The sequence below is a fragment of the Paramisgurnus dabryanus genome, chromosome 18 (assembly GCF_030506205.2).
Source record: "Paramisgurnus dabryanus chromosome 18, PD_genome_1.1, whole genome shotgun sequence".
Classification (NCBI taxonomy): domain Eukaryota; kingdom Metazoa; phylum Chordata; class Actinopteri; order Cypriniformes; family Cobitidae; genus Paramisgurnus; species Paramisgurnus dabryanus.
In genome coordinates this window covers 13,527,088-13,553,992 of record NC_133354.1, presented here as the reverse complement: position 1 = coordinate 13,553,992, position 26,905 = coordinate 13,527,088, and the positions used below count along the sequence as shown (strand labels likewise).

At 39.2% G+C, this 26,905-nt stretch overlaps 1 protein-coding gene and 1 long non-coding RNA gene across 2 annotated transcripts in view; one reads left to right on the top strand and one right to left on the bottom strand.

The window, feature by feature from the left end:
- Nucleotides 1-16,030, top strand: part of LOC135776214 (uncharacterized) — a 28,281-nt gene extending 12,251 nt beyond the window's left edge. Inside the window, exons 4-5 of the long non-coding RNA XR_010544089.2 lie at nucleotides 15,647-15,711; nucleotides 15,954-16,030. This is a non-coding gene — a long non-coding RNA (uncharacterized lncRNA). The remainder of the gene's footprint in view (nucleotides 1-15,646; nucleotides 15,712-15,953) is intronic.
- Nucleotides 15,776-26,905, bottom strand: part of fgf10a (fibroblast growth factor 10a) — a 16,397-nt gene continuing 5,267 nt past the window's right edge. The window contains exons 2-3 of the mRNA XM_065286759.2: nucleotides 17,937-18,040; nucleotides 15,776-16,623 (exon numbers count right to left, since the gene is read on the bottom strand). Of these exons, the coding sequence (XP_065142831.1) occupies nucleotides 16,429-16,623; nucleotides 17,937-18,040 (299 nt within the window). The 3' untranslated portion in view covers nucleotides 15,776-16,428. The remainder of the gene's footprint in view (nucleotides 16,624-17,936; nucleotides 18,041-26,905) is intronic.

Below are 26,905 nucleotides of genomic sequence, written 5' to 3'. Positions count from 1 at the left end.
GCTTTCCAACAGCTGTTTAAGCATTCGTTGTTAACTTGTGGACCTATTTTTCCAAACGCCTCACACCCGTACATTCTTCCGCTTAGAGCTTGAATAATAGACACTCCAGCTCAGGTGGTGGCGCTAATCCGCCTTTGCCAATTGCAAGAATAGAAACAAAGTTCCCGACGCGGAGTAATACCGTACCTCACAGGACATCTAATACAAGTCAATGGAGTTGGTAAAAACTACGATAAAACCTGTTGGAATGCGTCTTTTGGAGCGATTTTTGTGTGAGCATACCAGTGAACACCCCTGACCACTCGGTGAGTTTCACGTCTTTGTAAACAAAAGTTTAATGCATTTTAGGAAGGATTGTTCCAGTGCACCATTAAACCCATTGTAGAGGTGTGAGGTGAAACACAAACACGCGAAAATTCTCAGGGCAGCCGCAAATGTCGAAATTTCAGTCAAAACCGTTCTATTTCATCATAAACAATCTGAAAACAGGGCTTTAAGTCTAAAATACCGAACTTGTCCTTTAAAGGGGCAATAAGTAGGATTTTATAATATATATAATTTTTTATAATTATAATAGTAGAGAGGGACAAAAAGCACTTGCCTACCAACGCGTTTCCACAACGCGTTTTCATTCAGAACACGTGAACCAGCTGCAACGGACAAGGAGATCAGCGATTACATAACGGCTACCGTAGTTGCAACACGCATTTGGAAAGGGGAGGAGCTAGTAAGCACTGTTCGTTTGAATGCAAAATACAATTCCACCACTAGATGGGGGTAGATCCTACTGATTGCCCCTTTAAGCATAGGTGTCATGTACACTGGGGACGTGTCCCAACCACTTTTTGAAATAGCTGATTTTGTCCACACCACTTTTTGAAAGCATTTGGTTAAAATGTTCTGAAAAATCAAGTATGCCCATGCGACTTGTTGTTGACTGGTCTACGTTGTGCCCATTTTTGATGTGCCGTTATTTTATATTTTTCCCGTCCTGCTCTAAAGTTTTTTATCTGATCTTTTGTCCCCACCACTTTTCAACACAAACTGACGCCCCTGCTTAAGTGTTACCACTTGAAGAATTTTTTTTTGTCATTTTTACTGTGTACTGTCAAGATTTACTAAAAACACGCAGTAAAAAATTTGCGCTAAAAAGTTCTTTTTTATCGCCATAGAGGCTAATGCTGAAAGTCGAGACTGTCCAGTGGTATTTCTGGTATACATTTTAATTGGTTGTAGGGCTGAGAATGCCCGTTCGACTGAAGCAGTGGACACAGGAATAGTCATCCCCAAACATGTCAACGCCTACAGCTGTCACATGATCTCACCCAGATTTTTATTCTGAAGAAAATCAAGTATTTTAATGGGATTTTATATAACAGTCAGTTCTGTTTTTAGCCGGGACAGCATAATGTTTTGTGACTCTGAGTTAAGCTGGAGAACGTTTGCGGGAAATTTTCAAATCAAATTACGCGAAATGCTGATGTCATTGAAAGCCAGCACGAAGGCGCAGTGACGCCAACTTGAAATCTGATTGGTTATTGTAATAATTTTGTTGTCATTTATCGTAAGCCGAAGGCGCCTGCACTGCTCGTTCTGAATGCCTAGGCAGATTTTTTGACCCTGGCAACACATGATGTGAGCCGCTGGCTGAAATATGATTGGATAAATGCTCTATCATATATATATATATATACACTACTGGAAGCAGCGCAACTGAGAGAAAAGCTATGAAATAAAGATAATAGACTATCATGGGATTCATTTAATACACATTCTTGGGCATTATGTTAAAATATAAATCAGTGATTCAAACAGTGTTTTGGGCAGCAGAGAAGGCTTTGCCAGCACTGATCGACCTGTATTTTTGTATATTTTGTTTATAGAAATGTTGTATGAAAGCATTCAGACTCCAAACACTTGCCCAATGCCAATATAGTGACAATAGTAAAAAAAAATAGAAAAACCAATACATAAAATGACACAAAAAGATGCGTGGTTATAAGTGAATGGGAATGACTGGCGTTTCCTACCCAGTCTCATGTAGATGCATATAAATAGCACGAAGCGTGAAAACTCGTCAGTCCTTTCCATTCACTTAAGACTGCGCATCTTTTTTGTCATTTTATGTATTGGTTTCTCAACTTTTGGTTTCAAAAGTTTTTTCGCTTGGGTTTGGGGTTAGATTTGGGATTTGCTTTAGGATGTTATTTAATATATAGGTTTTTGTCAATTTTTTACCATTGTCCTTTGGAGTTGGGGTTAGAATTGGGGTTTGGGTTAGGATGACATTTTATGTAATAAAAAGTTCTAACCCCAAACCCAAGGGAAAATGGTAAAAAAATAGAAAAACATTTGGCAACCAATACATAAAATGACAAAAAAGATGCGTTGTTTTAAGTGAACGGGAAGGACTGGCATATCATATGCACACCAAATTGGAATTTGGTGTATGTATTGCACAACCTTTAAACTGTGTGCTGTTCATACGCATATGATGAGAATGGGTAGAGTCTTACCCTGGGATAGGCATCCTGGGGTAGAGGCAGAACGGTGTGTTGGTTTGTTTGTTTGAAGGGTCGAGGTAATTTCAACCCTGTGTAGTTTCCTTTAGAATATAGGAAAAGATAAACAAATGACCTTTTAATTTCAACCTGTAGGGCTATAGTTGCAAACAACATTATTCCAAACATCCTGAAGTTGCAGATCTTCCGTGACTGAAACTACAGAGCAGGCGCTCTCGCTAATTAAACAACATGGCACCCAGCTTCTGTTCCCTTCATATTGAAGGCTCAAAGTCTGGTCAGACGTCCCCCCTTTCCCGTTCCCCCAGGTTTCCCTTCTTGTTTGATGTTGGAACCCTTTCGCAGTTATTTAGCTCTTTTAAAGCAAGGTTGAGGACACTGGCTTTTAAGCCTTGCCGGCCAAGGTAAACTTCATTTGTATTGTGTACATATGGTTAAAAGTGCCTTTCTTGTAAAAACCAAGGGTGATGCCGTGGGCCAATAGGAGTGCGTGTAAATGAGAGCAGCGTTGTGTGATGAAGCGTCGCAGCCCTGCTGAGTCCCAGCTGGAGGGCCCTTATCAAGACCCAAATGAGTGGAGGTGAGAAAAGACAGACCAACAGAGCTCACAGGTCCAAATTTCACAAGGAGAGGGGACGAGATGAAGGAGGGGCGGCCGTCTGCTGTAGAAGATTGCTTGAAAGTTTGTGATAGATCAAAACTTTGTTGACTAGAAACTATGCATGAGATGTGCACTTTTTGGCACATCAAAGAAGTTAATAAACCTGGTTCTTGGCAGAAGATTTTTTTTTTAACTCAGCTTTATATAGTGGACAATTGCATTTCAATTTTTGATAAATATATCACATATCAAGGAAAGATAATTTTTTGTGATTAGCAAACGGTCTATACATTGTGCTTTTTATGTCACCGTTGTCAAAATATGGCTGAAGATTAGCTACGGTATATGTTTAATAAAAGACACATGATTGGCCTAAACTGTACAATATGGAGGGCTGGAGGGTTAAAAATATGAAGGTTTGAAATCAACGATACATCTGACTGATCAATCTAAAATGAGAGGTTACAATTTTGAGACATATGGGATTTGTTACTTTGGCCAGACAGGGAGAAAAGTATGTTGGTTCAGAGTGCCTGTTGCAATGACTTTGAGTGCTGCATAAGAGGCACCATAAAAAAAATGAAAAAAGGATATTGGAAAGAAACCAGGGGAGAAGAGATAAGGAAATTGAACCCGATGAGAAAGACGTGAGCGAGCTTAGTGGCCTTTTACTCTGTCTCACTCGCCTGTTTTCTTTCAAAACAAACCCATGTTGCAAGTCAGTCCTTTAGAAGGCCTTTATGAAACCTTTCTTAACCTTTTACCCATCAAACCATCATTTCTCCACTGATGGACGAAAACGGCATGCTGGGACATTTTCCCAAAACTCCTGGGAGACTTCTGTGTGTGGTATATCTGTCCAAAACTTGTCTAATTCACTTACCAGTATGAGCTGAAATAACAGTGATGTGAGAACTTAAAGGCGGAGTCCATGATGTTTGAAAGCCAGTGTTGATATTTGAAATCGCCTAAACAAACACGCCCCTACCCCAATAGAATCTGGACCTTCTGTTGATAGACCCGCCCCACACATACGCAACCCGGCATTTGATTTGATTTGATTGGCTATAAGTGTGTTTTGGTAGTCGGCCCGTCTCCTTTTCCAAACCGTTTTTCAAACATCGTGGACTCCGCCTTTAAAGGATTAGTCAATTTTCTTAAAAAAATCCAGATAATTTACTCACCACCATGTCATCCAAAATGTTGACGTCTTTCTTTGTTTAGTAGTGAAGAAATTATGTTTTTTGAGGAAAACATTCCAGGATTTTTCTCATTTTAATGGACTTTAATGGACCCCAACACTTAACACTTAACTCAACACTTTACAGTTTTTTTCAACAGAGTTTCAAAGGACTCTAAATGATCCCAAACGAGGCATACGGGTCTTATCTAGCAAAACGATTGTCATTTTTGACAAGAAAAATAAAAAATATTACATTTTAAACCACAACTTCTCGTCTTCCTCCGGTACTGTGACGTGCCAGCGCGACCTCACGTAATTGCGTAATGCCGTGGAAAGGTCACGTGTTACATATATGAAACGCACATTTGTGGACCATTTTAAACAATAAACTGACACAAAGACATTAATTAGTATCATTCGACATACAACAACGTCGGAACGGTCCTCTTTCTCCACACTTGTAAGCACTGGGGCGGAGTTTTGCATACATCATCCATGACCTCTTGACGTGATGACGTTTTGCATGAGGTTGCACTAGCGCGTCACAGGACCGGAGATAGACGAGAAGTTGTGGTTTAAAAGTGCATATTTTTTATTTTATTTTTTGTCAAAAATGACAATCGTTTTGCTAGATAAGACCCTTATGCCTCGTTTGAGATCGTTTAGTGTTCTTTTGAAACTCCGTTGAAAAAAACTGTTAAGTGTTACGTGCTGGTGTCTATTAATGTCCATTAAAATGAGAAAAACCCTGGAATGTTTTCCTCAAAAAACATAATTTCCTCTCGACTGAACAAAGAAAAACATCAAAATTTTGGATGACATGGTGGTGAGTAAATTTTCCCGATTTTTTTTTAGAAAATGGACTAATCCTTTAAAACAAACTATTTTAACAAATATTACAAACATTATGAAAACATTACAAATATTACAAATTAAACATATTATAAATAATATGTAAATTAGGGTTATTATAGATTAACAGTGTGCTTTAACTAAAGCTGACATAAAACTTTTTTGTTTGAAGGAGACATTTATGTAATCCTTTAGTGATAAGGGAAGCAGAAATTCATCTAATGATGTACAGAAGCACATTTTGTGTTATTTTAAAGGGACCAAAAGTAATGGGACAGTTGACTTAAAAGCTGTTTTATGGACATGAATTATCTATTTGTTAAATAATTTCCTCATGAATAAAGCATGTTAAGGTCTGGAATTGATTGTAAGTGTGGCATTGTGTGGCTCCATGCTTTATTTATGAGGAAATCATTTAAAAAAATAGACAATAAATGTCCATAAAAACTTTCCCATTGCTTTTGGTCCCATTGCTTTTTGGATTCCTAAATCCTTCAGCCAATTTGAACATGAATCCCCTCTAAATAAAGTTGAGAGTGTGCACTTTAAGCCAATATTCATTAAATGGAATACATTTTTGTGAACAGCTGAAATAACACAAAATGTGCCTCTGTCCCAATATTTATGGACCTAACTGTAAGTATGTTTACACTTTTGGTTCCTTTATTAACTGTGCTAAAACAATACAAACTTTATGGGCGAATGACCAAAGAGGGATCATTCTGGTGAATTCTCTGGTTGATTTCACAATGTCATTGCTGAAAATGCTGAAACCATAAGAATAAGCTGTTTCTATTGGCCCACCCCCTTAAGCCTCTTAACAAGAAAATGTAATAAGTAACAGTTGCTCGTAAGAGATCAATACATGCCACTTGAAAACGTCCCTGACAGTATGACCACACAAAATGAATGCTACTGCTATTGCAGGACTGGAGACTGACACTTCGGTTTGAAGTTTTCCATTCAAAGGAAATGGGGCCTCTGTTGAACTAGTTGTGAACAAAAGTCTTCCTGCCATAAAAGTGAAAATGCTGTGCCATAGGTGGTGGATTACTATGAAAATGAAGTGCAACTCAAAAGCTTTTTGTAAGTATAGGCTAATTGACTTTGTCTTAATAATATGATATGGGAGTAGTGGCATTGTTGACAAAATTCTGGCTTTTTATTTATTCAATAGTGTGATGATACAATTCAGCAAAACTACCTGGAAAAAAAGAAAGAAAGTTGCTCCTAAAGCTATTGTCTACAGTGGTTTGATGGCTGAAATTGGGGACAAAGGCCCAGAGGATGTTTTATTGATTTCATATGCAGGCCGCATGTGTTTTACATTTTACAAAAAGGCTTTTAAAATGTGTACTCTCTGTGTAATTTTAGCACTAAAGTATATTAGGACAAGAAGTTAAATAAAGCCAACACATTTTGTATTATTTGAATACAGATGGTTGTGGTTGTGCTGTATTGGTTACAAAATGTTACAGTGAGAAACATTTAGTAAAAAATGAAAGTATCACCACATATCGTATGCAGTATGAAATGTATAATCAGTTTATGTATAAATGTAACAGAATATGAAATTTATGTATAGCCATTTGAAATCAAGACAGCATTATTATTATTATTAGTTATATTTATAGTCATTTAAGTTCTAGTCTGAATGGGATATAAAAGGTTTTTGAGCACATGTTTGATCTTTCCACACATCAAGCATAGATTAAAATTCACACAGTGTTCCAGAAACATTAATGGCCCTCATCATTTCTCAGCCCTTAAAACATATTGCCCAATTCTAGCAAAAACACTTTTTTCTTTATTTCACAGTTTTTATATTTTAAGAAGGTTTAGCCTAAATGTTCTTTATGCAACATATGGTGCAGATTTCTATACTAGATATCTGTCAATTATACGCCTGAAATTCAAATGAAATAGTAACCACGTTTTTGCTATGGCTTGTCACTTTGTGCTTAAGATAAAATAAAAATCAAATAATGTGCCCCGATAGGAAAGGCTGGCTTAATTTTAAGTTAACACACAAAAAAGTTTGGCATGATCATTTACTGGACAGGGATAGGCTATGGTGCTGTCATGTTGTATGGGACAGTGCAAGTTTAAGTGATATTGTTATATAATGTGCCAACACAATAAATTGACTTACATTTCAAAATCTTGATTTTCAGCATTTGATGCGTAGGGAGATCAGATTTTTTCATACAACTTTGGAAAGACTTCAAGTTGGCAAGTTGGAGCTAAAATCTGCAGGACACCGGCCCTCCAGGACCGAAGTTGCCCATCCCTGATCTAAGTCAAAGGTATTGACAAATATAATGTGTCTAAAAATAATTATACAAATAAAATTCTGATCTTTCATGTTTTTATTGAGAACCTCAGAGTACTTGTGGAAAAAGTATGTGAACCCTTGAGTTAATGACCTAAAAAAAGCTTATTGGAGTCAGGTTTTAGCATACCTGGAGTCTGGTTAAGATAATACAGTACGTTTGGTTGTGTGGACTACAGCTACTTTGACTGATAAAAACCCCTCAAACATTTGGAGTTTGTTCTGCACAAGAAGATCAAGCTTATGTGAGCCACGCCTCGCCAAAAAGAGCTTTCAGAGGAGCTACAATGAAGAATTGTTGCTTTACATAAATCTGGAAAGGGTTACAAAGTTATTTCAAAGACCGAATTTACAGTCTACAGGCAAACAATCTACAAATGGAGACGCTTTGAGACTGTTGCTACTCTACCAAGAAGTGGGCACCCAGTCAAAATGACACCAAGAGCACAACGAAGAATCATCAATGAGGTAAAGAAAAAATGTGAAGGCATCCTTGGAACTTGCTAACATCTCTGTTCATGAGTCTACTATATGTCAAACCCTGAACAAGCAGGGTATCCACAGCAGGACACCACAAAGGAAGCCACGACTTACTAAAAAAAACATTGCTGCACGCCTGAAGGTTGCAAAAGAGCACATTGATGCTTCACAGCGGTATTGGCAAAATGTTTTGTGGACTGATGAAACTAAGATTGAACTATTTGGAAAAAACACACAGTGCTACATCTTGCGTAGAAAGGGCATGGCATATCATCATGAAAACATCATCCCAACTGTAAAGTATGAATTACTGAGGGGAAGATGAATTCCCAAGTATATCAGACAATTCTTCAGGATAATGTGAGAATGTCTGTATGTCAGCTGATGCAACAGGACAACGACCCAAAACACGGGAGTAAGTCCACAACAGAATGGCTTCAGAAAAACAAAATCCGCCTTTTGGAGTGGCCAAGTCAGAGCCCAGACCTCAACCCAATAGAGATGCAATGAATTGACTCAAACAGGGCCATACACATGAGACGTCCAAAGAATATGACAGAACTAAAGCAGTTCTGCCAGGAAGAATGGGCTAAAATTCCTCAACCATGTTCAGATCTTATCCACAGCTACAGGAAGCGCCTGGTTGAGGTTATTGCTGCCAAGGCGGGGTCGACCAGTTATTAATTCTCAGGGTTCACTTACTTTTTCCACTGCCATTTAAATGTTGAATCAGTGTGTTCAATAAACATATGAAAGATCAGAATTTTTTGTGTAATTATTTTTTGACACATTATGTTTGTCAATACCCTTGACTTAGATGAAGTCAGATCACATTTTATGACAAATTTATTCAGAAAAACATGAAATTCTAAACGGTTTCTTGCCACTGTAAATGTATTGCTGTAACACCTTACAAATACTGTAGTACTGAATTGTGGGTGTTCAGGATTATTTAGGCTGGGCTAAAATGGTGACTCGATGACGCACAGGAGCCACCGAGCATGGCCCCGCCCCTTACACAATGCGAGCATTCATTCAGCTTATTTAAACTAAAATCACATGCCATTTGACTTTTATTTACAAATCTTTTGTTTTAGTGTACTTTGCCAGGACTTTGACTTTGAACACATGTCTGCGGCACACGCAGGGTGGTTAGTAATAATGTTTTGTCAACACAAAGGGCTGTGGGTTCACTTAATTGTCATGCTTGTGTAATTCCAAAATGCATATGTTTACAATTATACTTCACAATTCATCACATGTCAACTGGCAAAACAAATTGACTAATTAAGTAGTCACTGTATTCCCTAGTTAAAAGTCACTTGTCATCCTAATCCGGCTGCTGTCTCTGATTTAAATAAAATAACTCTTCCACACAGTTAAACTTTACTGAAGTATGAACGTACAGTATGTCTTTTTGAGAGGAACCAGATTTATTTTTCTGTCCAATAAGCAGGTGATAGAGGGGAAGTTTCATGTCAAGGTTAGCTAATGATGCAATTCGACCTTGAAGAGGAGAGCTCCAAGACCTCTCACCACCGAGAGTCCTCCAAAGCCTGCAGACAGAAGCTCTGAGGTTTCTCATCACAGTGGATATACACACAAAACCATGTGTGACAGCACGCCAGGCCACCCAGATATTAGCCACAGAAAAAACAAAATAATGCATGCGGATGGAATGTCGAGGATAGAGTGATGAAATGCTGTAATGTTTGGATACGGCAAATTGCCTCACAACCTTGTGCTAAAGGCATTCCCTATTTGTTTAAAGCAATTATGTTCTGTTTGTATGTACGTAATAGCTTATTTTTTCTGTTTTAGTAGAAGAGCAGAATCCAATGGAAAACGTTAAGAGAAATGTTTTCTGTTAAATAAAAAGCATTTGTGTTAAAACCCAGAGATCAGCCTATTTGGGGTAGCATTTCTTCATCAGGCATCAACATACTATTCAAACTGCATTGTATTTAAATTGATAACATGACCAATTACAGTGAAGAAATTATGTAAAAAAAAATATATATAAAAATCTTTTAATCGTATATACAGTATATACACTTACCTAAAGGATTATTAGGAACACCATACTAATACTGTGTTTGACCCCCTTTTGCCTTCAGAACTGCCTTAATTCTACATGGCATTGATTCAACAAGGTGCTGAAAGCATTCTTTAAAAATGTTGGCCCATATTGTTTGGACAGCATCTTTCAGGGAACCAAGCTCCCGTTCCACCACATCCCAAAGATGCTCTATTGGGTTGAGATCTGGTGACTGTGGGGGCCATTTTAGTACAGTGAACCCATTGTCATGTCAAAGAAACCAATTTGAAATGATTCAAGCTTTGTGACATGGTGCTTTATCCTGCTGGAAGTAGCCATCAGAGGATGGGTACATGGTGGTCATAAAGGGAAGGACATGGTCAGAAACAATGCTCAGGTAGGCTGTGGCATTTAAACGATGCCCAATTGGCACTTAGGGGCCTAAAGTGTGCCAAGAAAACCATCCCCCACACATTATCATGGTAACAAGGCATGATAATCCATGTTCTCATTCTGTTTACGCTCAATTCTGACTCTACCATCTGAATGTCTCAACAGAACTCGAGACTCATCAGACCAGGCAACATTTTTCCAGTCTCCAACTGTCCAATTTTGGTGAGCTTGTGCAAATTGTAGCCTCTTTTTCCTATTTGTAGTGGAAACTAGTGAGGTCTTCTGCTGTTGTAGCCCATCCGCCTCAAGGCTGTGCGTGTTGTGGCTTCACATATGCTTTGCTGCATACCTCGGTGGTTATTTCAGTCAAAGTTGCTCTTCCATCAGCTTGAATCAGTCGGCCCATTCTCCTCTGACCTCTAGCAACAGCAAGGCATTTTCGCCCACAGGACTGCCGCATACTGGATGTTTTTTTTCCCTTTTTACACCTTCTTTGTAAACCCTAGAAATGGTTGTGCGTGAAAATCCCAGTAACTGAGCAAAATGTGAAATACTCAGACCGGCCCGTCTGGCACTTACAACCATGCCATGCTCAAAATTGCTTAAATCACCTTTTTTCCCATTCTGACATTCAGTTTATAGTTCAGGAGATGGTCTTGACCAGGACCACATGCCTAAATGCATTGAAGCAACTGCCATGTGATTGGTTGATTAGATAATTGCATTAATAAGAAATTGAACAGGTGTTCCCAATAATCCTTTAGGTGAGTGTATATGATTGTGGATTAAATACTGTGACGTGGTGTTAATGAGGTATTCAGTCATTCAGTTTGATTGGTAATTGAGGATTCTTTACTGTGATTTTGTCATTTGCATAGTTTGTTAATGCCTGATGAAGATCATGCGATCTAAACGCTGCTAATAAATACATTTTTATATGGTTTTGCAAGTGGATTGTGTTTGGTTTTGGACTTTATTGGTCTTTTCTCCAACGCACATATCTATCACTTACAGGTGTGCTATGCTTCTTTGTATGAGGAAAGCATTTCTTAAAATGTTTGATTTTGCTTTTCATTAGTGACGTTTTTGGATGGCAAACGTGATGAATAAGCAGGGTCCTGTGGTCTCTACACACATTTTAAAGATTATCTTTCATGCAACAAATGGAAAGAGTTCACAATCCTGACATATAATTTCATCCAGCGGGTGAAAAGGCATCATCATTATCAAAATCACACAGTCTGCCAAACTACTTCCACACTGATTTTTTGCACATTTTGCAAATGTGAATCAGTTTATTGTGAAGGCCTTGATTATAGTACAATGTTCAAGAATGCAAAAGTCTTATATATCAACCTAAAGCGTCTGGATTACCAAGTACAGTGAGAAGACATGTGATGCTTCTAGGTGTGAGGATAAGAGAAGATCCAGCTGTTTTTTATTGGATCTACCTCTGACCTCTTGACCTGTTTTTATACTTGCATGCTTAGTCATCTAAGAGCCAAATGTTCTGTTTTATCCCACAGTTCTTGGGCACAATCCCTAAATGCTTTTAAACCAATACTGTTTGTTATTTGCTAAAAATGTGATGATGGCAAACTTTTTTCAGCCAGCTAAGTGGTTGCATCTTAAAGAAGAAAACTTACAGTTGGATTGTTAAACAAAGTCATTGGTCTACTGTACGTACTGTATCTGTCAATTAAAATCAGCCTTACTTTCTCTAAAGACTAAAGCAGAGCTGTCCGTGGTTCTGAAGGACTGTTCATCACACAGTGGCATTTACAAATGATGACTCTGAAGGTCAATGGAAAATTTGGGGTGAAAACGGGGAGGAGGTGTGTTGCACTTTCTATTCGAAAAAGTTGCTGTGAACTTCGAAGTATGAAAAAAATGAATTATGTTTTTTCCAAGTTATACTGTATAATGAAGTCAGTTATTTTTTCATCCAACCACTTCAGTAAGTTTATATATCTCTCAATTATTTATTAAAGTGTAAATATTCAGCACTATTACTGTAATGTTACTTTGTGATTCATTGTTTTACAGTAAGGTTTCCATTAAGCTGAGCAACTCTAAAGCTTCATATTTATTACATATCGCAGTTGTCTTTAATCAAGTTCACTTGCTGTTCCAGAAAACAATGTTATTGACTAAAACGTATAAATGTGGTTGACAGATCAAATAAACACCAACTTCATTAGCAGCATGTTTCCCAAACCCAAAGCGTTTCAGCCCCGTACGTTCATTTAAACACACTGAAAACTTTCGTCTGGGCAAGAAAGGGCTGTCTGTGAAAGATCTTGCTTATCTTTCAATCTCAAGTGAATACTTTCTTGTCTTCAAATCATATTTGACAAGTCAAGTTGGTCTTATCCCAACACATGCATGAAAAGAAAGAAAAAAACAGCCCCACTTTGGCCGTATTAACTTACATTCAAATGCAAAATATTGCTCCGTGATAGTTTGTAAATTCACTTCTCTGTTCTGCTAAAGGCTCAATGTTGCCTGGAGTTGGCAGGGCATCGATATCTCCGTTCTCGCACGAGCTGAATTGATAAACACATGCCTCATCTCAGCCAAAGCCAAGGCAAATGTTTGACACACCTGCTGACCAGAAATTGGAAACCTCAGGAGATCTCACCAGATCCAAATCTCAGTCTGAACCGGCCCTGTGTTTAGCGCGCGAGTCTGCAAATTCCCTATATTTAGCCGTTTCACTCTTTTATGTTAGCTGACACAAGGTTAGATGTTTTTCGAAAACTCGTTGATCGCTAATGATAGTAGAGCACCTCTGTTACTGGAACTCTTCAGGCTTGGATCAACGTCACCACATCCAGCTCCAAAAATACACAAGCTACCCTTGGGGCTATTAAAATCTGCCCTGTCTGTTGCTGCTCTCCAAGCAACCTTTTCTGGAATGAAACGCTCACAGCTGCTCCTGCGGTTTGGTCAACAAGCCACAGATTCCTTTGGGGAAAGAGTAAAGTTGTGAAGCTGTGAAGGTCACAATATATATTTCAGCTAAAACCAACAAATGGGAATTCCTTCAGCTCTGCACATTGAATATGCATGATGCATCTGAATCCGGTTCTCCCCGCAGGAGCCAAAAGACTCCGTGGCTCTTTCAGAAACCAACAGAAGAGCGCAGACTTAGCACAACTGATATTTGTACTTATTTTCCATCTTTGTTTCGTCATTGACGTCTTGATTTAATTTTTTTCATTAAGTTGAGCGCTGACAGGAAAATCTCGGCACAAACTTGTGAATTGTGAAATTGCGGTCCTGTGCCAGGGTGAGATATATCTCTAGATAGCCAATTTTATAGTATTTATATTTTGCAGTCTAGAAGGTGGAACGATGCTTTGAATGTGCCCATTGCGAATAAAGCCCAGAATTTATGCGGTGGTGTCTTGAATCGATTTTGGTGTAATTGTACATGAAAAGATGTTTATAAAGGACATCTAAACAAACACATCAATATTCGACTTTAAACAATGGGAATTGCCTGGGAAAGTCAAATATGTTTCTGAAGAAATGCCATTGTTTTCATGTGAACGCAAAATACCCACATTGACCACTTTGCAGCAGCTATGAATATTTAGTCCAAACTCGCTGTCATTTCTTACCTTGTTAATTTCTGGCACTAGTCTGAACATTACAAAAGACATAATGAAAATCAGGCCACAAACAACAGCCAATATTTACATACACGCCACATGTCCTTGTCAGCAGCTCTTTGAAGCAGATGAGGAAGAACGAAACAGTTTGATAGCTTTAAGTTGTAGAACTCAAAATGATTTGTGGGAATAATACTGAGCGAATAAATCATGGTTATAGATTTGTATATTTGCAATACAAGTTTAAAGGCTGGGTTTCACAAACAAGGCTTAGCCAAAGCCAGGACTAGGCCTTACTGTGGGTTCACACCAGATGCGTTTGAGGCGTCAAATTCGTGTCTACCGCGTGTAGTTGGATGCTTGAACATTTTGAGTGTACTCGCTTCATTCAAGCTTGAAATTCTAGTCATTGAGACATTCACCCGGAAATTCGCGTCATGGGAGGGGCTTCTGTGACTCCGCTCGCTTCCTGTAATCACGTCACTACTAGAGCAAGCTCCTGATTGGTTAACACGGCGCATTTTTCTGCCAAAGTTCAGATATTTCAACTCGTGCGTTTCCCGCGGCAGCGCTCAATTCGCGAACTAAACGCGCGAATAAGGCGGAATCGCGTCTACCGCGTCTAAATGCCTCATTCGCGCTGCGAGACCTCCTAGACGCGACACGCATCTTTACATTGACTTTACATTGAAATCACATTGCGATTGATGCCTCTACCGCAGCTGATGTGAACGCAGCATTAGTTAAATTAAGATGTTTTAGAATCTTTAATAAACATGCCTTAGAAAAAAACATTATTGGTGTGTATCTTGTGACAAATCAATGGCACATTTTAAGATATGTCAGGGCAAGTTATTTTCAATTGAGACAGCTCAAACATGTGTCAAGCTTTGTCTTTAAAACCGGGAGATAGCTTTTGATTTTCTACACTGTAAAAATTGCAGCATGACTTTAAAACAACTTGGTTTTACAAGTCCAAATCAACCTACTATTTTAAGGTTTGACACGTGATAACTTATAAAAAACAAGTTGAAACTGTTTAACTTAATTTGTTAAGTTAAAGTACGATAAAACTATATGTTGATTTGACATCCTTTTTTACAGTGTGCTGTAGATATTTATGGTGTAGATTTGGAAAGTCATTGTAATACAATAACGGTCTGCTTTGAAAGGTGCAGGAAATTAATTGTTTAAATCAAGAAATCTTGTTCACATGTATCTAGCAGTGGCGGCCGGTGAATTATTTTTTTGAAGGCGCTCGATGCGAAGTTCCTCACAACATGTTTGTACCCCGTCGTGTGTGGTTCCTTTTTTTAAAATAAGTGTTTGGCGTGTCGAGTGAAATTATGTCTATCACGTATCACCTATCACGTTAAAGGAGTGTCTTGCGTGTATTTTGTGAATGTGAATACATAAATAATTTATCATTATTTGACGCCTGTGCAGCAGGCACTTATTTTGACAAAACATGACGCAACAAACACATATTTTGAAAATGAAAGCAACACACATGACACTCCGAACACTAATTTTGAATTTGTGACTCTCGGATGAGCAGTCACGAGCCGCCACTGGTATCTAGTTCTTTTGATAAAGCACGATATTAACAAGTTTTTTTCTTCACACAGATAAATTTTACTTCTGAGGTAAACAAAAGAAAATCGCATTCTTGCACGGACACAACGTCTGCTAGGTAAGGAGAAATATATTTATTTATTTATTTATTTATTCATGTGTTACCAATAGAATAGCTTTTTTTAAAGAGGAGCATAAATGATAAAAAATGTCCATTTGATGTTTTTTGCCTTTGTTTTCCTTTAAATATTACATAAAATAAATAATTTATTCAAAAGCAGTCAGGTAAAGAATGGAAATAAGAAATACAGTGGCCTTTGCATGTTAATAATGTTAGATTTGTTTATGCTATGGTGCTAGCTTGACTAAATTCAGATGGAAGGATGCTGAGTCTCCGTCTCGGTCTCTCAGTCTTGCACCTTGGACAAGTGCTTCCAGTAAGTATTTGCATAACGTTTACTCCACTGTATCACACAGTTTGAGAGCGTCAGAGTGTTTCGTATGAGTTAGTACAGTATAAATAACTGCATCCGAAGGTCACACACACAACTACACACAAGGTCTCAGTTCATTCCCGGAGGCTTCCGGCAGTTATGTCCGACACCTCTCCGTCAACTTTGGTCCAACCTTTTCTTCGCTAGAAAAGGGTTTGGCATATAAAAATGTCCTATATTTTTCCCTGGTGCCAATAACTTAAAAACAAATATGTGACAACAGTCTGTTCTCTTAGTTCGTTTTCGTAATGCCATCTGCTCCAAACGGCCAATATACTGTCGAAAAAATTGCAAGACTTCTCTCAGTGCAGTTAAATGTTCCCACTCTGCTGGGTTTCTAGCTACACGATTGGAATGGGGAGAAAGTGTGTGGCTGTATTTTTTCTCCGTGTCTTTTTGGCTCTCATCGGCTTCCCGTTGGCGCTCAAACCCACGAACATCGGCTTTTTTTTGTTCCTCCACTCGGCCGAGGCGTATGTGTTGTACCTGTTCTCCTCTATCCTCTCTATCAGCTTGCAGTCGATGCCGAAATCCCTCTGCAGGAAGAAGACAGACGCGAGTCAGACACTATCGACAGAAAGTTTCATTTGCCATTGAGTTAATGGTGTCATGCATGTACTGTAGCGTATTAGTGTATATTTATAAGGGCTGCTGTGTTGGATCCAGACAGAATATGTTTGTCTTCCTGATTGTCTGTCTGTCAGTTGATTTATTTAAAACCTAATGCGAATCATACCAATATTATTGTTGCTACGGTTAGAAAAAAAGTGCATGTGATTTTATTTTACAAAGTTATCAAACATTAAATGTGCAGTGTGTAAATTTTAGCAACATCTAGTGGTGAGGTTGCGAATTGCAACCAATGGCTCAGTCCACTGCTCAACCCTCGCTTTTAAAACGTATAGAGAAGCTATGGTAGTCAACGCCGGAAAAACATGTCATCGTCAGAGACAACTTAGTAACAAGAGTTTGTCCGTTAAGGGCTTCTGTAGAAACATGGCGGCACAAAATGGCGACTTCCACGTAAGGGGACCCTCGGTGTATGTAGATAAAACATCTCATTCTAAGGTAATAAAAACATAACGTTCATTATGAAAGGTCTTTACACACCCCTGATAATATAGTTTTGTATATTATTTTGCATTTCTGCAAAAGATCTTTCAAAAAATTACACACTGCACCTTTAAGTAAGTACACAGCACAACAAGACATCAGACCCAAGGCGAAGGAGTTTGCATTTTGGGACTTTTCCCGTCTTCTCAGTTGATTTCACTGTTGGGAAAAGTCCACCACTATTTTTCCCTGTTTCGGGTAACATGTGCCATTCATGAGAGCGGGTGAATGAAAGGCAATGGGGCAAGAGAGAGAGCAGAACAAAGAGGGAGTGGAGGATTGTATGGCTGGTTTGTGAATGGAGGAGAACGCATGCATGGAGCAGTATTAGGGGAGAAACTACAGTGTAAGGAAGAGGGCCTTCTCGACTTACTTTTTTTAAAGATGACAGAACTCTTTTGCTAAAGCCGACTTTTGCTGAGGGATTATTTACAGGCAATGGAGTGGAACTGCCCTTTTAAAACGACTTTAAGTGCTCAGAGACATGAGAAATAGAGCAGACTCTTTTACATCAAAGACACTGAGAGGAACCAAGAACTGACTGATCTTTCTGAAAGCTTGTAAAAAAGCTGATTTTCTATAAATAGTTTAGAAATACTCCATGTTGTTTAAAAATTCCGATAAGAAGTACGACTTGCGCTTGGATGGGATTATGAAATGTTATCATTATTTGTTGTGGAGTCCATTCATTTGAACTTTTTGATTAAAAGAGAATCGAAGAGAAAATGATGCTTACCGCCCCGTAGACCACCCCTTTCTTGTTAATTGCAAGGTAGTAATTGCTTTGAATCCCCTTGATGGCAACGATGCCCACATCCACAGACTTGATTTCGAGTGTACCTACAAAACAAAAGTAAACATGTCATTTACATAAAGTCCACATAAAAGCGTTGTAGTCTGTAAGATGGTATTCAATTATGCATGCATGCATGAGTATTTCATTTAACATTTATATTGTGACAAACAAGATGCACTTGATATGATATTGTACATAACATGAAATTGTATCAATGAAGTGAAAGAGCGATCACAAGGTCATAATCATGAAAATAAACTTGCGTTAATGTGTGGTGATTTTGTAATCACTGCGACCCTGTATAATAGGTCTGTTACCCACAATCCACCACATCATCCTACTACTAAAATATACAACAGTCTGACTTGATATGTTTGATCTTTCTCCAACAGAGATGTAAATCCCAGGCATTATTTAAAACAATTACTTTTTATGTTCATACTGTAAGCGCTCGTTTATACAGAAAAGTAACATTTTGCTTTCTTTGTTGGTTTTCAGAGCCAAAAGCCATGCTGGCATGGACTTGCAACCATTAGCGTTTCAAGTTGTGGTAAGCATTACTGTTTTACCTTTTGAAGGCAATTATATAAACCCATAAAGCCATCACGCTTCAGATGGGATTAGTCCGGTCCTAGTAGAAAGCAGGACTAACTGATCTTGTGTTTGTGTATGGGGTTAAAGGAGCTTTTGCCTGCAGCTTCTGGCCTTTGATAAACGCAAGCAGTTCGGTTTACCTTGTTGCTTATGTGAACTATACATTTCTCAATGCCCTTATCTTTGCCGTATGAACAACTATTCAACAAGCCTTTTAAACTAAGCTTTAAAAGCTCAAAGGCTGTCTACCTGCCCTGCTGTAAAGACCAGCTGAGAACCGACATATTGGTTGTAGATGTTCAAGCAAAATGTAAAGTACGTGCATGGTCAACCAGCCAAATAAACCAGGGGGTTTAACTGGCTGACTCAGGAAGATTTGCTGGTTAATTTATATAAAAAACATCATCCCTGCGGTTAGTGTGCCGACATAGCACCAGTGTGCTCACGGCGACCCTAGGTCCATTACTGTCTCGGAGGTCCTATGGCAATCTCGCTCCCCTATCCAGGGCCGGCGCCACGAGGGGGCGTCGCCCCCTCACTGGCACTATCCCGCCCCCTCAGATCACCATTAATGTTGAATGGGATTTTAATGATAAAATGCGCTATTTAAAAATCACGTTTGCCTTGTGTATTGTCTTCCTAAAGGGAATTTTAAAGTCTAATTATTTAACAAAACAAAAAAACAAGTGTGCATGTATTCTACCGTGACACACGCCCACTCATGTATAGCCTATAGGCTTGTTCGAATTCATCAGGCGAAGACGTCAAAATGCCGCGAGACGAAACGACACTTAGTATGATTTCTCGAATCGTTCTCGCGGTACTTTGACGTCATGTGGTTGTTGGTTCTTGCAGCCGCGCCTGAAGTTGAACAAGTTTGTGTTGACGGCTTGAGGCACGCCGACAATGAGCCCGCGTTCTGAGTCTCAGAGGGAAATCAAGATGTCGAAGTGGGAAATTATATAAAAATGTACAGACAGGAGTGTGAGAGTGACCTGGGCCTGCCCTGTAGCAATGGATATATGGAAAATAGCATTGGAAGTTCTACAAACCGGACTCCGGATTGTCACACATCAATTAATGCCGTGGCGTGGATGAATTATCGGAGCATTTCAGGTGCAAAGATCCAAATATTCGGCTGTCATTAAGTCAATTCGGGCACCATGAACTTCAGCCAGACTGTACATAGTTTTGAAAAGTTCAGATGTTCATGTTCTTCAGCATCCTTGCAAGTCAACGTACAACCAACAGCCTATTATTGTTCTGCATTTAACGTTAAAGGTAAGCCTGTACGATCTCTCTCTCTCTCACACACCTGTTTATCAGGAGTAAATAGATAAAAAACAGACATTGTTAAATTTATAATTAACGAATTTGAATTAGCCTATCCTACAGCATAGCTGTATATGTAAACGAGTTATTGCCATTTTGCTATTGTGGTTCTCTAGCTGCTTAATCGCTAGCTTGGTGCATTACTTGTGGCAGTTAAAATAACTACGTTATATGATCAAATTGAAACAAAATGTTGATAAAATGTTGCGTTTGGACCGTTTTGGGCTGAAAACCATCAACTCTATTTGCCAACACTGCCCCCCACCATTACGTAAAATGTATTTCTACCTCTGGGTCTGCACTTCTAATGAGTAGTGTTGTGCTAATATGTGACGTTAGGTATGCGTTTTTTTGTTGTTGTTGTATTGTTCAGAGCTCTGTACGTTGCTCACTATAGCTGTAGTTTTTGTGGTTGTATTACAGAGATGTTTGTTTATAACACTTTAAAACTTAATGTACCAAACCTATGTATTTTCTAGCTGGGGGAATTATATGCATTCATGTGATCGCCCCCTCTGGTATTTTAGACGCCCCCTCATCAGCGCTCGGCTGGCGCCGGCACTGCCCCTATCTCCACCCAACATTTTACCGGTTAACTATGCACTATCCTGACTAAATAAAGGCATAAAAGCCCCAAAAACATTATCATACGAATATCCCATTAGTTTATTTAGAAAGGACAGTAAAGAGTGCCTAGAGCCTTTTTTTAGAAGTAAAGATTTTTGCATGTACTTAGCGAAAGACGGTCAAATTTGTTTAATACCAATGAAATGACTAAAAAGTGAAATTTGTAAAAATAAGGCATTTCAATTACTGACTAACAACCCTTTCAATGCCAATTAAGTGAAATGACTAAACTAAAAATGCTCATTTACAAGAAAATGTCGGATGCACTTGAAGGGTTTTGCATTTGAGTTCTTCAACTGAAAATACAACGTACCCATAAAATTGAATAAATTATTAATCTTCAGAAGTACACAAACTATCTTGAATCATCCGAAAAGACTAATATTGGTGTCTGCATTGAGCCAGAAGACATGTAATGCTGGGGAATTAAATCCACACCTGTGGAGCGGCGCACAAGCGCAGCTACAACAGAGGGATTAAGTGGATCTCAAAGCAGTTCCTCCACATGAGCTCATGTTTCAGTCACCAGGAGAAGATGTAAGGAGACCTAGACTGCTCTCCTCTATCCTCCCTCGCCTCAGGTTCATGAACAAGGGCCACAGAATAAAGGAAGGGGCGCAGATGGGATCACAGACTCATTAGGATTAGGAGGAATAATAATCCATGATCAAAGGGCAATATAGCACCCCACAAAGACTTCAAAATTCGGATAAAAAATATATATTAAACATCACAGACACACAGTGTATACACAGATGCACAGTTGCGTGTACACGCGGGCACACGCACCCCCATGTGAGTGATGTCATACTGTTCGTGTGCGCATTCTGTCATGTCTACACTTCATTTGATGGCTGGTCTTTAAAGTGTGCAATGTCAAAATAAAGCCTGTATCTTCTGGCAGAAAAGCACCTGTTTGCTTTCGAGCGTTTGATGTGGTCTGTCAGACCAAAACAAGGCGATTTTTTTATGAGTCGCAGGAGTGTTTTTCCTGTCTGCACTGAAGCCGAAATGCAGGTCTGCAACAAAAGACTGGATTTGCACAACCAAAACATCACCGAGGCATCTAGACGCAGTTCTTCTCTTCATCTTCTCACCGCTTTCTTCTTCTTCCACACCTTAAACATTTAAGAACGGCCTCCCTTTCATTTCCAGTGCCTGCCAAATACCAGTTATATATTATTACTATTGTGAAATGTGCATTTTTATGGCCAGTATCAGTATCTCGGAGCATTCATTATCTAATCAACATTTTTAAGATATTACCAAGAGCATGCAACACCTGTGCATGTGAGTCCATTACATTTTATGTGGCACATTAAAGTGTGCCTGTGCAGTCATTTAAGTGTTTAAAAGTCAACAAAAACCTTTACAGCGATGCCATGACTCAGGAGAGGAGGATTATTTTTTCCTGGCAGATGTTATGTTTTGTTACATCTACAGTGTATTGCGGCGGTTCTGACAAACACAATTTCACTGCGTTATTCAAAGCATTGGCCAAGGTACTCTCTCAAAATATCCCAGACTTTCTAGCGGTGCAACTTAATCCGTCAAGTACTCTTGTTTAAGTCCCTGTTAGGGCTCAAATAACATGATTGAAAAGACTTCGAGTTTTAACAAGCCCATCCCCGCCTTAACTCATACATGACACTTCGCTGTCCTCGGCCATTCGTGGTCCCGTGGTGGTCCAGAGAGGAGCCTTGAGGTGGCCTAGCGTGATCTTCTCTCAGTAGACTTGGCTCTCACCCCGGGCTCTGTTGGTGGCCGCCCCCCTGCTCAACAGCGTTCAATGTTTTCTTGGCAGGATGACAGGACTCAGGTTATCGCATCTTGTGGTAATTACAAAAACCCCGACAGGCTCATATTTGTAGCCTCGTGCAACCTGCATCATGAGCAAAGCTTGCGAGAGAGTGAAAGAGACCCCCATCCACTTCAAACTCTTTTCTCCCCCTATGTGTCCATTCGTTTGAAAACAACAAGTTGGAATCTTGCAGACGGAGCTTTCACCACACAACAAACGAGGACCTTTCCCTTGCCTGCCTGCCATCAGATCTTTGGATAATATCCAGAGATCAAAATAACAATGTACTGTGGATGTGTTGCGCTACAATGATGGTACTGAAATTAATGTACCATGGTATTTATGTTATACCCAACGTACATATTTTTGTAGGGAACCCTCAGCACTCCTCACCCGCCCTGCTCACAGAGATCCTCCACAGTCTGCAGGCCTTACACAGGGTCCTTAATTGTCCTGGGAACCTTGAATTGCCTCTCCTATGACATGCATGTCTTTTCAATTAACCCCCCGCCTTTAGGCCATAAAAGAAACGGGGTCCCCATTAAAAGACATCTTTTGCAGCTGACCCTGCGTTGCCTTCTGATGACAGTGACTCGCACCTTTGATCTGGGCTCTGCGGGCCCCTGGCTCCTGGGCTCGGGGAGATCAGTGGACTTTGGGGGCCAGACTCATTACCAACCTAACATGCTCAGAAGTGACTTTAGATGAACTCAAAAAGTGCTTCCACACTTTGCATCCAGCCTTTTGAAGATTTTATCACCTCTGTTCGCTGCTCACGGTATGAGTCGCAGGAGCAAATGATGATGCGTCCTGGATCACACCATTAAAAATAAGCGGAAATTAAAGTAGAAGCAGTGAAGGATCTTTTTGTATCTGAACACCGAAACTTACTACCGTTCCTATGACTTTCCAGAGCATTGCATTAGCAACTCAAAGGTTGTGGTTTTGGTGTCCAGGGAGCACACATTGGTGATTCTCGCGAAATTAGACTTTTGATGTGTCATGAAAGATTTTGATAAAAAAAGTAAATGCAAAGTAAGAGTTTCAAAATAGGAAGCATACAGTTACAAACATCTCTGCATGTACTATTTGGCACATGATTTCAAATGACATCATACAAACCAATTTTGTTGTTTTTTCCACATTTAAGGGGAAAATTTTAATATCCGCAACGTGTCCATGACTGGATTTGGGTTCTTTGACATGGAAATATTCATAATTAAAAAATTTAACAAATAAAAAGCTTCAGTGCATGTTATACTATAAACATTTACAGTAAAGAAACATGTGGTATTTGGTAATCATTGCTAAATGTAGAGACAATAATAAGGAATATAAACGTGTCCAAGACCAATTTTCTCATCCTCCGCAACAATTTTCAATCATTGTTTAAGCCCTTAATGAACTAACATTTTTAAAGAAAAATTAGTTGGAAGGGACATAATTGACTGTGACACTCAAGATGGCTACCAGGCAAGCAGTTCTTATTTTTTCTCTCCAGATAAAAGTTGAACTTTTTAGTTCTCATTACCGAAACATGAGTTTGTAAATGCATGTATTTAATGTAGTTTCATGTTGCGGAAATGATTCTTTTTGAAATCCTCTAAAAATAAGGGTTATAGTAAGTTCAGACCTTAATCTTATATGTGCAAAAAAAAATGGCTTCAAGGGCTTTTTAAAAATTTTGATGCTGGACACCTTATAAATCTGGATTTTGTGAGAATCCCCCACATACTGATAAAATGAACGCTTTGGATGAATGCATTTGCCAAATGCACACATGTAAATGGACTAATAGTCTATGGCACAGTAAAATGTTGTGCAACTCAGTTTTCCTGACATGTTTGCCTACTGAGAACTAAACAAATTAGTAATTCTGTTTCCTGTATACATATTTCTTTAAAGCCCAAGGTCCATATAAATAAAGACCTAAAACACTACATTGCAATCTGTTCAAAACAGGGTTTAAAGCCAATGGCATTATGAGTATTTTACTTTAATATAGATAGCATAATTTGTATATAAACTATACGAGGTTACACAACAAGTAATTTAATAGATCTTTTGGACAGCAAGCAAAACCGTGCTTACTCTCAATAGATCTGCTAATGTGTGACTCGGCACAAAGAAAGACGAGAAAGCCAGAAATTTAGTTCTTTACAGTGCACAGTTGTCCTATATAATGGCTTACTGCAATATAGTAAGGGTTTTTCCTTAAAGAGCTGAAATTACAAGCAGTGGAAATATATCGGTAATAAAATGTATATTTATTTAACCCTAACCTTTCATTTAAAAAACTACTTGTGTTTTATTACGGTTATATATTTTAATCTCTGTAGCTGTGTTTTACGGATGAGAGACTATCAGACCAGGCAGAGTTTTATGTTTTCGTTGTTAATTCTCCAGGCCCTCAGTGAACCTTCCTGTACTCTGTCTGGAGTAAACTGCCTTAGCGGAGCAGTCGAGATTTTCCCTCAACTAATTTCCGATGACAGACAAATTTGTTCAGTGTTTGGATTGCCTAGCCAATGAAACCACTATAAAAACACGTGCACAACCTCGCACGCAGCATACGCAACGCACACACACAACCTAAAGTGCTGACAAACAGACCCCAGCCTCCTCTTGAATGTCAGCGCTAACACCTCTCCTCATCCGCACTAGAGAGGATCTTTGTGAGAATTTGTGGCTTTGGTGACCAGTAAAGCCACGAGGGAATAGAAGTGAGAGAGTTTTGGGGGATGGAGGTGTTGTTGTCTCTCCAACTACCATATGCCACGAGCACTTTTTTAAATTTGGCATGGTTCTTATAGATTCATGTATGACCAACTATAGGTTTTTTATGCCGTCACTTGTTGAGTCTCCATTATTTTTCACAATCATATCTGTCTCCATTCTGGTGTGGAATGGCCACCTTTCACTAGGGTGGCCATTCGTGCCAGTTCCGCCGGACACGTCCGAACATGTTTTTTTGAGCGTCATTGAGGGTCTCATATTTCAGTTAAAATACATAAAAAATTAATATTTAAGACATACAGTCATTGTAGTTTCATTCTTACCTTGAAATGTAACGGTTGCTTTTCTGAAATTGAACCGAAATATTAAACCTTGATGACGTATGCGGTCGACCAACACGACTTCCGAAGAATGCACCCGAAAACATGTTCGGGATGTGTCCGGCGGAACTGGCACGAATGGCCACCCTACTTTTCACATTCTTACCTACATTCATGTTCACTGAAATCCTTTACGGGATGTAACATTACAGGGGTCTTACATTGACTCTGTTCTCATTTTAAAGCTTTGATGCCCCCATCAGACTCCCACCCGGCACCATCTGTTCAAGCACATTGTGTAGGAATTCCCCTTGGCACTTGTGAGAAGTGTGCGAAGAGAGGTTCAATACGCTTTCGGCTTTACATTTGTCCAATGTCATACAGTAGTGTATCAAACACATAACTTTACAGGCACACCGAAACACCTTGCAAAGTTTGGTTCCTCCTTTCAAGCTTGATCAAATAAATGGAGGAAAGGTGAGCTGTGGGTTATCAGCGCTCGGGTTCTGGGGGGTTGCCTGTTTGTTTTAAAAGAGAGAGGAAAACAGGCATTTAGATATCTCTGTTATCTAAACCAGACGGTCCTGTACCTGGCTTTAGACTTCATCCCCGTACTAAAAGAAGAGCACGTATGACACTTAATTCTTCCTCTTAACCGAAATGCTTAATGAGCGGCATGTGTTAAAGCTTTGTGAGAGCTGTTGTAGAGTCATTGTTGTCATGACACCACCCAACTGTTTCATCGGTCGATCTGCCGTCAGCCGTCTGCTGTCGGTCGCCGTCTGTTGGCAATCAGACAAACCACAGCAGAAAAGAGACGGCGGTGTTCTCCCCACTACAGGCCTTGGCACAAATGGTGCTCTGCTTTAGGTAATGGGGTCAGAGGTTAGGCACACATCTGGTCTTTCTGCAAGCTGAACTTTCAGCAGGGTGAAATGGACGCATTAAGTAGATGAAGACATCGAGTCGGCAACGCGGCGTGGCCTCTTGAATTTACGCATGTGGTGTGCGTTTAATGGACTTGAATGTTTTTGAAAATGTACGTGTATGTTTATTGCTTATTATTATTCGTGCCTTATTTCATACTTTATGAAGCATAATATGATTAAATAACAGCTGCATAAGCACTTGACACACAATGGACAAATGCAAAAATTAAATGACTTGCAAGCAAACACGTCAAAGTGAGCATTTGATGTTTTTCAGGTGTGGACCTTGTAGGAATCCTTAAACTGTCTTGTTAAAACAAGCGTTGTTATTTATGAATCAGAATGGAGAAAGTTTGTGTGGACATCAAGGTTGAAGGGAATGAAGAGTAACACTGACACTAACCTTACACACATCGGCTCAATCCTCATAAGTCACTTTTATTACTTGAAAGTTTGGGATTTCCCACGGGAGCTTTTAATGGGAACTGGACGCGCATGCACATACACATAAACGCTTAGTACCATCCATATACTTTAGCCAGAGCCAAACTTGAATCAATTCACACTATA